The sequence below is a fragment of the Zootoca vivipara genome, chromosome 7 (genome assembly GCF_965207765.1).
Source record: "Zootoca vivipara chromosome 7, rZooViv2.hap1.1, whole genome shotgun sequence".
NCBI lineage: Eukaryota > Metazoa > Chordata > Lepidosauria > Squamata > Lacertidae > Zootoca > Zootoca vivipara.
The window spans coordinates 39,924,894-39,937,945 of record NC_142590.1 but is presented as its reverse complement, the minus strand read 5'-3'; the positions used below and the strand labels follow the sequence as shown (position 1 = coordinate 39,937,945).

The 13,052-nt window shown below is 43.9% G+C and overlaps 1 protein-coding gene across 1 annotated transcript in view; it reads right to left on the bottom strand.

Moving 5' to 3' along the window:
* SLC26A8 (solute carrier family 26 member 8) overlaps positions 1–13,052 on the bottom strand; it is a 32,256-nt gene that overhangs the window by 15,997 nt on the left and 3,207 nt on the right. Inside the window, exons 2-9 of the mRNA XM_035124056.3 lie at positions 12,110–12,297; positions 9,962–10,101; positions 8,558–8,674; positions 6,873–7,048; positions 4,710–4,874; positions 2,904–3,053; positions 1,816–1,898; positions 241–388 (exon numbers count right to left, since the gene is read on the bottom strand). Coding sequence (XP_034979947.1) covers positions 241–388; positions 1,816–1,898; positions 2,904–3,053; positions 4,710–4,874; positions 6,873–7,048; positions 8,558–8,674; positions 9,962–10,101; positions 12,110–12,282 — 1,152 coding nt within the window. The 5' untranslated portion in view covers positions 12,283–12,297. The remainder of the gene's footprint in view (positions 1–240; positions 389–1,815; positions 1,899–2,903; positions 3,054–4,709; positions 4,875–6,872; positions 7,049–8,557; positions 8,675–9,961; positions 10,102–12,109; positions 12,298–13,052) is intronic.

The window sequence follows — 13,052 nt, the reverse complement described above, 5'->3', positions numbered from 1 at the left end:
TGCCTAGAGGACCAAATTAATCAATTAAATAAACAAACTAACAAACACTGGTGAATGAGTTCTATAATTATCATGTAACATATCCCACTGTGCGTAGAGAGCTAGTAATAACTTGAGATCTGCATCCTTTCTGCAGTCATCATGCAAAACTACAAGAAATTATACTTAATCTTCACTGCTTTAATCTCCCTGAACAACAAAATCTTCTCAAAGTTTCTGGCATATGAATTGAACTTATACCTGAGTGTGTCTGATGTGATAGTTGTGAAGATTTCCATACTTCTTTGCCACAAAAATGAGAAGAAAATAGCTCACTATGGCCAGGGATGAAGCGTGCAATAAAATCTTTTTCAGGTTTGTAAAGTCAGGAAATGTAGGATGCAGAAATCTGAAATAAGAAAGATTCTGAGTGCCTTTTTCATTTTTCAATGAGCATTCCTGAGAACTCTGCTGAAGATAGTGCCTTGTAGCTTTATTTAGGTAAAGGATTTCTTCTTTCTGTTTAAACACAAACACCTTTACTACTAGGTGGAGATGTCTGTAATGAGAATAATGAGCTAAACCTTGAATGCTGCAATGAAATCATTTTATTGTTAGCTAACTTAGAAGCTTTTGCCATAACATGGGGCACAAATCTTTTAAGCACGAAATAACTGGAGGTGTAATGATAGAAATATCTTATTGAGGCATTTGAGATGGGCTTGTCCAGTGCTTTCTCCATTTTGGCCTGAAGTTGCCATCTGTATTGATCTTGTATCGGCAAAATCCTTTTTATTAGTGGGTGCTCGTGTACTTTCAAATTATAGTCTGTAGTATGGAAGTCCTAATGGAAGGACAACAAAAATGGATTTAATGAGCTCTTGTCGCCACTAAACGACTTGTACTTGAGGCCTGGGATAAATACGCACCATCTACTATAAAACAGACCTTAATGCCCTTGTTGCATTTGAATGCATGTTCTATAAATGTCAACTTTATCTGGATATCTATTCAGACATTTGAATGGCATATATTGTCTTGATCTGTATGTGTAAGATGCATATACTGATGTTTATTGCACTGTGAAGGTGAGCTGATGATTTTGCTTTTATTTTTTGTTTGGGTTTTTTCTCTCTGTTGGCTTTTTAAAATAAATCTGCAATTAAAAAAATCAATAAAATAAACATAAAGTAACTTTTAACAGAAACTAGCCTGGTGACCCAGTGTTGTTGGAGAGGAAGCACCACAATAAATACAAGTTTTCATGAACATGACTGACTCTAGGGGCATAAAACTACCATTATTCTTCTTCTTATTATTAATTCTTCTTATTAATTCTTAATTAAATTTGTATGCCGCCCTTAATCAGCAGATCTCAGGGCGGTTCACAGCATAAAACAGAAGATAAAAACACAAAATATGTAATAAAAGCAAGAACAAAACAAAACAAACCCCCCTTCCTCCCCTCCCACAAACATATTAATCAGCCAAAGGCTTGGTTGAAGAGGAACCTTTTCACCTGTTGTCTAAAGGTGTATAATGAAGGCGCCAGTCCATCCTCCCTGGGGAGAGCATTCCACAAATGGGGAGCTGCCCCCGAAAAGGCCCACCCTTGTGTTGCAACCCTCTGGACCTCTTATAGACGAGGCACACAAAGAACAGCCTCAGATGATGCTTGCAGGGGACTTGAGGTTCATATGGAGAGAGGTGGTCCTAGAGGTTTGGTATCGAAAGCTGCTGGAAGGTTGAGGAGGATTAACAAGGGCACATTTCCCCTGCCTCTCTCCCAACAGAGAGTACTTAATAAAGCAATATATTAAGTTGTAGATTACCAACCTCTGTGGGGCCATTGAAAAAACTCCCATACTGGATTCAGCGTACATATGGGTGTGGGTGGAAAGTATGGTAAACACAATAATCTGTAAAAGAAAATGAAATTATCCAACAGATTATAATTATTTTTCTGCGTACAATGTATAATATCTACCTACCTACCCACCTTGGAGCAGGTAACAAAATACTAACCAAGTTATTAGAAAAGCATCCCTACAATTCCTACATCATGCTCTGATTAAAGTTTGAAATTTCTCAGGAATACCACTTCACCTTCCCTGTTAGGGTCGCCATGTGTGTCCATTTTGTGTCTGAAAAGATGTCTGGTAAGATTTTAGAGATAAAGAACCTTAAGAAAGGAAAGCAGGAGCCTTGAAGGTACCTGGATAGCCAACTGAACAGGCATATTGGCCGCCTGTTCACAACCTTCCTCAATAAGACGATATGTACTGTATTTAAATTATAGTGGCTATTTCTAAATCTGGATATGCATATCCACATTTTATGCAAATCTCTTCTGAGAACGGCCATATCCCTAAGTGCTCCTGTAATGTGGAGCTTCCAACTCCTGTAGAGTTTAATTTCATTAATCCTGCCCTTTCAGTTTTGCCCTATTCCAAAGGCATGAATGGTAGGGGTTTGTAAGTGGCAAAATGTCTGTCCCTAAATGCACCCTTAGCACACCCCAATTTTTATCTCTCTTCTGCGTCTTCACAGGCATCTCTTGTTCCTATCATGGTTTCCATTAGTGTGAGGATGTGGTTCTAATAGCATGCAGATTTTCTGTTGGTGTGGAGTCGGACCTATTTCCACCAGAGGTGTGTGTCCTCCTCCTCATCCTGACCCCTCCCAGCCAGCAGATCTGGTAGTTTCAATTGCTCCATAAGTGTGCCTAGGATTTCAGCCTTAGAGAAGCTGGTGAACCTCTCCTCTCTATACCAAAGCCTAAAGATAATACAAAGGTTCACGGATATTGTTCTTTGGACAGGTTCTGTGCTTAAAACATCACTCGTGTTATTTTCCATCTAGTGAGGAAATGACTGTCTGTGCGGCATAACATATTTCTTATTCAAAGAATGTAAGGTACCTACCAAAATAAGCTCCATAGGAAACTCAACGGGACTATGTTTGTAAGTTATCTTAATGCATTTGCTGACTCTCAGCATTAGTACAGATAGCAAGAAGAGCAGTATACTGGTGGAATTAGCTTTTGGGAGGCCCATGCAATAATACACCAAGTTCTGAGGGGAAAAGAAAATACTCAGCAGGAGGAATTTTTATAAGGGTTAATTAATTCAGTAGCATGGAAATCAAATTCAGTAATATGGAAAATCACTAACATGCACACACAAAATAAAGCAATTGCAGGCAAGTGTGTTTTCTTCACAACATTGCTATACATTTCTGTATATTACAACAGAAGAAATCTGTATTCATCATTCATGTGTCCCACAACCAGGGATGGGGAAGAAATTTGCAGAACTAAAAAGCAGACTCAAATGATTTGATCTAGGTGGGTTATGTTCTAGATTGGATCATGTGTCCACTTCAGAATCTGCAATCATGCTGATCCCTTTACAGGGCGATCTAAGAGCTACCAAACTGTTTCTGTTTCTCTCTCTCTCAAAAAAAAAAAACCCCACCAAATAATTGTAGAGTTGGAATGGACCCTAATCTAGTCCAACCCCCAGCAATTCAGGAATCACAACTAAAGAATCCCTGACAGATGGCTATCCAATCTCTGCTTAAAAACCTCCAATGAAGGGGAGTCCATCACTTTCTGGGGTAGTCTGTTTCACTGCTGAACACCTCTTGGTGCTGTGGTCTAAACCACCGAGCCTCTTGGGCTTGCCGATTGGAAGGTTGGCGGTTCAAATCCCCACGACGGGGTGAGCTCCTGTTGCTCTGTCCCAGCTCCTGCCAACCTAGCAGTTTGAAAGCATGCCAATGCAAGTAGATAAATAGGTACCACTGCTGCGGGAAAGTAAACGGCGTTTCCGTGTGCTCTGGCACTCGTCATGGTCCTCCGTGCGCCAGTAGCGGTTTAGTCATGCTGGCCACATGACCTGGAAAACTGTCTGTGGACAAACAGCGGCTCCCTTTGCCGGAAAGCGAGATAAGCACTGCAATCCCATAGTTGCCTTTGACTGGACTTAACCATCCAGGGGTCCTTTACCTTTTACCTTTACCTTATTGCCAGAAAGTTATTCCTAATGTTTAGTCAGAAATTTCTTTTCTGCAAGTTGAACCCATTGCTTCAGGATTATTTTTTTAAATCCTGTTTTAAAGGCTCAAGAAAGGTTATCCATCTGCCCACAACCTGGAACAGCTATCATGCACAACTTCTGTCAATGCACACTTGGAATTACATAGAGTAGGTCCACCCTGGGAGCAATGGGACTTGGTGGTGCTCCAATACTTTCAGATGGAATTGTCCAAAAGAAACTGACCCAAGTTAAAATATAAAAAGTGAGTGGGATCCTACCTGCACCTAATTTCCATTTATACAGTGCCATTAGACTGTGCATACAGCCCCTGTGTGCATCCAGACTTTACATCAGATGCAAAAAGCATAGCCCTCAGTCACCATGCATTTCTACACAAGTAAATGCACTGGGAATGTTCAAACACTCTAGCAAAATTGTGTAAGTCTGTGCAGGGCAAATAATGGCAAATAAGGTAGATTTGCCTTTAAATGGGAAGTGAATCAATTCCTTCCCCATTCCTACATCCAAGGAGGGAACTGGTACATTTGCAAAAAAAAAAAGGGGGGGGAGTCAATTCACAGACATTTTAACTAGTGGCTTACAACTTTCTGCTTGCAACTTCTTAAACTGATCTCCCTGTCCCCTGCCAAGAAACAGGATTAGCTTTGAGTAAAGGCTGTATTTACTCACGTAAAAAAATGCCAAGGGTCCTGAATGGAAGTCAATTACAATCCCAAAAATGAAGGAGAACTGGGAGATAATAACATGTAGCGCTGCTGCAGTGAGGTAAGCATTGATGAGACTTTCTGATAGATATGTTGTGACAAATCCCAAGCCAATGCAGCATAAGAACAGCTAAAAGGAAGAGCGGCAAAGAAAGAAAATGGCACCTTTAAGGCCCAGCTGTACACCCCAACTTTCTGCAATGCCAAGCCTACTTATAAAAGGTTGCCATATTACTTGCTTAGAGTTAGAGGAAGGCAGGCATTTTCCCAGCTGTCCATTCTGCAAGGAAGGCAGGGAGAGACTGTTCTGGAGAGTCTCCAAATTAGTCCACCCTTTCAGTTGCCTGAAGTAAGTCTATTGTTGCCATCCCCCACACTTTTCAGCAACCTCTTTCTACCATGTTTCTCATAAAATAAGACGTACCTACAAAATAAGACATGGCAGGCTTTTCATGAGTTGATTAAATATAAGACATACCCCAAAAATAAGCCGTTGTGGGGGAGCAGGTCTGGCAAGGAAAGGAAGGCACTTAAGCACCTTCGGAAGAGCCGGCAAGAGGCAACAGCGCGCTTGCTGGCGGCCTTCTTCTTTTCATGCCACTCGCAGTGGCCATCTCTGCCGCTGTGCTTTGGCGCTGGGCGCGTGCCCACAGCCACCTCCACAGCCGCTGGGATCACCATCGCTGCAGCCGCGCTCCTGGGCGTTCTCAGCACTTCCCCCGTGGCCGCCTCAGTGTGTTTGGGGGGCGCAGGGGCTTCCCGACGATCAGCTGAGAGGCGGGCTGATCAGGCGCCTCTTCGCCACCTCTGCAGCGCTCAGGGCGCTCGCCCCCAGTCGCCCACGCAGATCATGGGCTTCACCTGCAGCCGCAGCTGCCTCTCACCAGGCTCTTCGCGCTGCACTGTGCTCCCCGAAGCGGCTCCCGTGCAGCCGCCTCTTGCCGGGCCCTCCGCCGCCGCTTCTCTCACAGCTGCCTCCATAGCTGCTTCCTGCTCCGCTGACGCGGCCGTGCTCCTTGGATCACGGCATTTCTTCTGCTCCCCAGCAGCACGCAAATGGGAGGGCCGGAACCCCGCTGAGCTCCGCAGCATTATTATTGTGCTTTGTTACAAGGGCAGCCTTGCCATTTTTATTTTCTGCTCCCCGGCTCTCCCTGGGTCCCGCGTGGTGCACTGCTGCCGGCTCTCACCGGGACCCACTGGGTCGGGGCTCGGCACAGCGCGCTGTTGCTGGTTCCCGCTCGAAAAAAATAAGACATCCCCGAAAATAAGCCACCGTGGGGTTTTTTTGAGGAAAAATAAATATAAGATGGCGTCTTATTTTATGAGAAACACAGTATCTAACCTCGGATACCATTGCCCCCCCCATCCCAATCCTCATACCTACTTCCCCCCTCCCTTATAATTCCAAATCTCACTCACATCCATACCCCACCCTGCTCTTAACGTCCAACCCTAAAGTAGGGACATTTGCAAATGAGACAAACAGTTGGAATCAATATAATTTCAGCATGGTGGGGGACCAGAGACCCTGTAAGTGCCAGGGAAGGGCATCTGTGGGTGCATGTGCTTCTGCAGGCACCAAGTTGCTGGTCCCTGGTTTAAGTTCTAAGGAGAAACACGAAGGCATTGGAAAATGGTCAGCTATTTAAAGTATCTGCACAAGATATCTATCTAATCTAATACTCAGCTAATGTTAGTATATTTCCTGACCATAAGCCCTGTTCTCATGTTTCCCACCTATTTGATCAAGAGTGAAGAGGGATCTGCTTGTCTTGTCCATATTCTTCTCACAGGGAGTGGAGTGTGAGAATGTGTTCTATATTCATACAACTCTATGTGGGATCCGGAATCCCAATTGTGGCCCCTTTCCTGGTAGCGAGGACAGACCTAGGCATGCATAGCCTCTTCTCATCCAATATAAAATGTATGTATGGATCATGGGAAGGGAAATGTGGTTATTTGGGGGAGGTTACTTACAACATTGAAACTGCCCAATGTACTGGTATTGAAGCCATATGCTATGTCAATTGTTAATTTTACGAACCAGTTTTAAGGAATAGAAAGCTTTCTGCAGAAAAATGTAACATTTCAGAAATGATAACCAATAACCAAGTGTGTTTCCTACCTGTATAATCCCAACCAAAAATGTTGTAGATGCAGTGAAAGTTAATACTTCCATATAATTGACCATAAAGGCTGCATCTGAGAAGTTGGCCATAGTTCCATTAAGTGGCAGTCTTAAGTTGAGATCAAGGGTGTTCTGAAAATTTGCCACCATTGCATTCAAAATGCTGAAAGAACCTGTTACCAACAGAAGGAGAAAACCAAAAGCTAAAAACAAAGCAATTCCAACAGCCACTTTTAAAATTAAATTTATATCCCACTTTTCTACCAGGGACCTCAAGGCATAAAATGTCCATCAATAGGTTTCACAGTAGCAAGGTTGTGCAAAGCTGGTAACAGGCCCAGATCAGATGGGAAATGTAGGCCCCATTTCAATCCCCTTTGCCTCTATGGGGAGATTTGAGTAGGTGCCCTCAAAATTGTTGGCCCATGCCAATTGGACCCCCACTGTTCTGGCCTGCACAGAAGGTATAAGGACAGCCAGTCTGTGTCTACTGTATATGACTGACCTGGGCTGCCAAGAGGTCGGAGCTTTAACCTTGCTCCATTACAACAAGAAGGGGAAACAATTTTCAGCCCAGGGACCACATTCCCTTACGGCAGCCTTCCAGGGGCCACACACCTATGGTGGGCAGGGACAGAGACAAAAGTGGATTGAGCAATGGATGCCACTCTTAACTTTGTACAGTAGGTCACATTACAACCCTTCAACAGCTGGAAGTTTCACACACATTTACCTGTCCGCGTAGGCAAGGAAGAGGCATCATAAGAGATCTAGGACAAATGCCAGCCAGGCAAAAATTGAGAGTACAGTCAAACCTCAGTTTGTGACCACCTCTGTTTGCAACTGCTTCGGTTTCCGACCACCGCGGACCCGGAAGTGTTTACATCCGGGTTCCGCGGCGCTCAGATGCACAGAAGTGATCTACACAGCACACGCATGCGCAGAAGCAATCTGTGCAGCGCGTGCATATGCAGAAGTGCTCTATCGGCATTTCGCGCACACGCAGAAGCGTGCATCGGGAAGCAACTGATTCAGGGAGTGACCAGTTCTGCGGAACGGATTGCGGTCGCAAACCGAGGTACCACTGTACACAGAACAGGACCAGTGAGTGGTCTGGCCTAGGGAAGAATCCTGAAGGCTGGTTAAAGAGGCCCAGAGGGCTGTATTCCGCTCATAGGCAAGAAGTTCCCCTTCCTGGCTCTACAGGGCTACTGTCCAGGGTTGGCATTGTTGGACACCTACAGAAGCCTACGTCCCAGAATATGCCCCACTGGCACTCCTTGGTCCTGCCTCTGTTGCTCATTCTCCTTGATGTTCTTCTGCCTGTCTCCCCTAAGCAAGTGGACATTGGCAGGAGGAGCAAGGAACAATATTCTCCATTCACCTGGCTGCATTGCAACGTGGCCGAAAGGGAGAGGGCGAGTGGATGAGAATTGGTGGCAGCAGTAAAGCGGCAGCTAATTTTTTGGAGCAAATTTGGGAGTGGAGGGGCTACAGAGAGGACAGGCCATCAGCAAAATTCTCCTCCCTTCTTCTTCTACTGATAGAAGCCTCTGCTAGAGCAAAGAACCTCCTACCCACATGGATGTGGCCCTAGATTAATAAAAACAAAGTTTACAATCTCTGTTGGCAAACAGTACATTCCCTAGAAGACTAAAATAGCCGATCAGAACAGTACTCACCAATGGACATATGACGTGAAGTTCCAAATATGACATATGCTAGAGAGCAGCAAAATGAAGAATAAAAACTATTGATAACTGGTAGCGGTAGTCCGGTTATCACTATTCCCGATAGCCCTGAAAGAATGTGTTTTACAAATACTGTAATGTATCAAAAGTATCAGATGGATTGTGTCAAAGCAGAAAGTTCATTAAGTATTGCAAGCAAGCCAAGCCTAGTATAAGTGATAAATTACTCTTATAGCACTTTTCTGTGCGCAAAGTGCTTTACAATGGTCTCAATAGGAGTTTTTCCTTAAGGCTAATTTCAGTGGAAGGGGTGGTTCTAATTTGAATTAAGGAACCTCCCCTCCCCTCCGTGTATGCTGTGGTTCCAATATAAGGGCAACCATGCCCTCTTTAAGTGAATAAAGAAACTTCCCTGGCAGGCTTCCTAGTTGGGCAATTAAAGTAAGGTCTTCTTTTGGCCTCCAAAGCCCACTTCTTCTCCCTCCTGAGTCTCTTTGGCCTCTCTTTCACCATACCTTTAAAGCTCAGCTAATGCACATTAAAAGCACATGACCAAAAAAGCGTGGGGACTGTGATTTCTTAAGGGCATTGGAAATTGTAGCTGTTTGATGGGGAAACCACAGTTTGCAAAATTCTTTGAAGGAAAGTCAGGTGCTTCAAATACACGTTGGATGTGCTTATAGCATTGATCTGCCCTCCCTCTCGGTTTGGCTTTCTCCGTCAGCCATACACAAATAAAATTATGAGTAGCACAACGTTTAATGACTCCCCTTATCACCTAGGAGTCAAGGAGCGGTAAAGGAGAAGATTCTCTAGCTTCCATATTTTCTGGCAGAGGGAACAGTCTGCCAAACAGAGGACTACTTCTCCTCTGGAGTGAGGTAAGGGCAGGGCTGGCCCAGGATGTTTTGCTGCTCCAGGCAAAACTGAAAATGCCCCTCCTCCTCTGCCCAGGTATTCAAAGGAAGCTGGAGAGGAGCAGGTAGTGTGTGGCAGGTGCATGGGTGGGAAGAGGGCGTGGGGTGGGGACAACAACCACATGCTGGCACCAGCAGTGCCCCTCCCAGCTGTCTGGAGCCTGCCACCTTGTGGTGACTGATTCCCCGTACCTCATGGGCAGACCAGCCCTGCATATGGGGGACTCCAGGGCAGAGATGGAGAACCTGCAATCTTCCAGATGTTTTTGGACCAAGCTCCCATCACCCCTGACCAATGGCTGTGTTGCCTGGGGCAGATAGGGGCAGGAGTCTAGCAACATTTGGGGAACCCCAGTTTCACCATCCCAGCCCTAATACTTTTTAAGCTTGTGTTATCATCCAAGGGTGGAAACTCTTAAATATTTCCTAAGGGAAAGGGGAGAGAACTAAAAATAAATAATAAAGACAGCTTGTTTACCTTGAAAAATCTGCACCATCCCTACATTTATGCCAGCATGTATGTCTCCTAAAATCCATTCAGTGACACGATATGAACAAAGCCAGTTTAGAAAGGGAAACACATTGAGAATGAACTTCCGGAAGAGTAGCCACGAGAATCTGAAACAAATTGAAGTGCGCTGTTTCTAAGAAAAAGCTTTGCAACTCATTAATTGGGTGACTTTCTCCGCTAACTAGATCAGCACCTTTGTGGATTAATACTTCTCAGTCCTGTGATTTCATTTATGTTTGGTGACAAATGCCAATATACCTGATGCCTTTAAATTGTGTTAAACTTAATATTAATTTTACATCCGTTTGCGAAAAAGATAAAGAAAAAAGTGAGGGTTTCATTCCAGGAGACAGAAATTCTGAACACATAAACATCGTAAGAACAAAAGAAGAACCTGCTGGATCAGGCCATTGGCTCATCTAGCTCAGCATCCTGTTCTCACAGTAGCCAACCAGATGCCCGTAGGAAACCAACAAGCAGGATCCAAGCACAAGAGCACTCTCCTCTGGTTTGCAGCAACTGGTATTCATGGTTAGTAGCCCCAATAGCCGTATACCCCATGAATTTGTCTAATCTTTTAAAACCATCCAAGTTGGTGGCCATCACTGCTTCTTATGGGAGTGAATTCCATAGTTTAACAATGCACTGTGTGAATAAGTACTTTATCTTGTTTGCCTTGAATCTGCCAACACCCGGCTTCTTGGGATGTCCATAAGTTCTAGTGTTATGAGAGAGGGAGAAAAACTTTTCTTTCTCCACTTCCCTACACAATGCATAATGTTATGCATCTCAGTCATGCCTCCTCCTACTTGCCATTTCTCTAAACAAAAAATCATCAAACTTAATTTATCCTCATGGTGGGGGGTGGGGGGGGGCTGCTCTATCCCTTGAACATTTTGGTTGCCCCTTTCTGAACCTTTTCCAATTCTACAGAATATCCCTTTAGGGGTGAGGGAACCAGAACTGTACACAGTACTCCAAAAACAATCACACCGTCAATGTGTTATCAGCAGGAATTTGCTTTTTTCACAGCTGCCACACACTAGGTTGACATCTTCATTGAGATGACACTGACAGTTCTGACTCCATAAGTGCATATGTGAAATTTAAGGGTCCCCTCCAAAAATGTGCATCAGTTTATCTGGAAAATGTTTTTTTTTAATTGTGCGAACCTTACCCAAATAAACACATTTTGACCTGCAGTTTCAACTAATATACACTTTTTTTGCAAGCAATTTATCCTAATATAATGTATTTTGGTGTGCTATTTTATTAACATATTGATTCTTCTACACATTTCCCCCTAAGGTGCATTTTTGTAAATATTGCTTGGTTGGAGAACTGCAACTTTAGGAAGGATGGCTCTGCTTCAGTTCTCATATTGTTTCAGAAAGCGTGAATTTGATACATTTGGCTTTAAATACGAATTGAATCCTATTTCTCCCCCTTCCCCAACTACAGTACTGTACTTCTCTTAGCTCACAATACATTTGTAGGGAGGAAGGGAGGTGAGCGAGTGGCAGCTGCAGAATGAAGCTACAGCAGTAGGAGCTACAGTGGTGGTGATGGGCCTTTTGAGCCACGGGGCCATTTGCAGGCAGAGTTTTGAAATGTCTGATGTTGGTCTTGGAATTCATCACCTGCCACTATTGATCTAGTCCTTATCCATGCCATTTCATTGCTTTCCTCTCCTTGGGCCACTCCCTGGACAAGTTTAGCTCTGCAGGCAGGAAGAGGGATGGATATCAGAGGCAAAGGATTCAACCACCAGGGTGCTTTCTGTATTCCATTGCATTTTTTTCTCTCTCCCAGCACTTATTTATTTCTCCTCTGAATGCCTTGCTTCAGGAGGAGTTCTGGGATCCTTACATTGTATCCTTACATAAAAGGGCTCTTCTCCACATAGCTCAAGGATTGGTAGTTGTCTGCAATTTCAGTCTAACTATGTGTTTTATTCATGGTGTAAGCTCTACAGGCACAGCTTATAAATAGTGCTAACATTTCTAATATATACAGAAAATGGGGATCTATTGGGTTCAGTGCTTTTGCTGCTCACTTATAATATAAAGTGTCAATGGTAATCTTCAAAGGGATAGGAGTCCCAGTTTACAATACCTGCACTGGATTTTCCGCCTCGTTGGAGGGGTTTCAAATTCCCTGGCGGATGTGGCATAAATCTTCTGGTCATGATCTTGTTGGAATTCTTCTTCATTGTACACTTTTCGGCTGATGTTGTATGTCACCCTCAGTGGCTGTCTCTCATTCGCAATATTCTCATTTGAGTCCATTTAGTCACACTGGTTCTAACATATTAACACAAAAAACAATGAGATCAGGAGAGTTAATCCCCCGCCACTTCATAAGGTTTCTGAAATCAGAAAGTTATAGTTATAGCAGGGGCAAGCCTGATCCCAGAGACTGACGTTCTCAGTCCACAAAGCAAAACCAGGCCAACTGCTGATCAGTGCATCCACCACATAGTGGTGGAAACATAGTTCAAGAGGTTTCAGATATGAAATATAATAGCCTGGTAAAGAGAAGGCCTGATTTTTATTTACATGCCAATAAACATTTGTGGGGAGGGGAGAGGTTTATCTGTACTAGCAGCTCTCTGGTCACCTTGATTGTATATAAAATAATGATTAAAAATTAAAAATACAGAATTTGTTGAAGAAAAAACTAGTTTCCCTAACATGCCTTATAAAACAATGTATTGTCCCATTATTATTACGTATTATTATTATTAAGGTGGCTTTTCCTGAAGTTCCCCACTGCAAATGCATTTAACCTAACTTAACCCAATATATTGGGATGCGGGTGGTACTGTGGTCTAAACCTAAGCCTAGGGCTTGCTGATCGGAAGGTTGATGGTTCAAATCCCGGCGACGGGGTGAGCTCCCATTGCTCGGTCCCAGCTCCTGCCAACCTAGCAGTTCGAAAGCATGCCAGTGCAAGTAGATAAATAGGCACCGCTACAGCGGGAAGGTAAATGACGTTTCCGTGCGCTGCTCTGGTTTCGCCAGAAGCGGCTTAGTCATGCTGGCCACATGACCCGGAA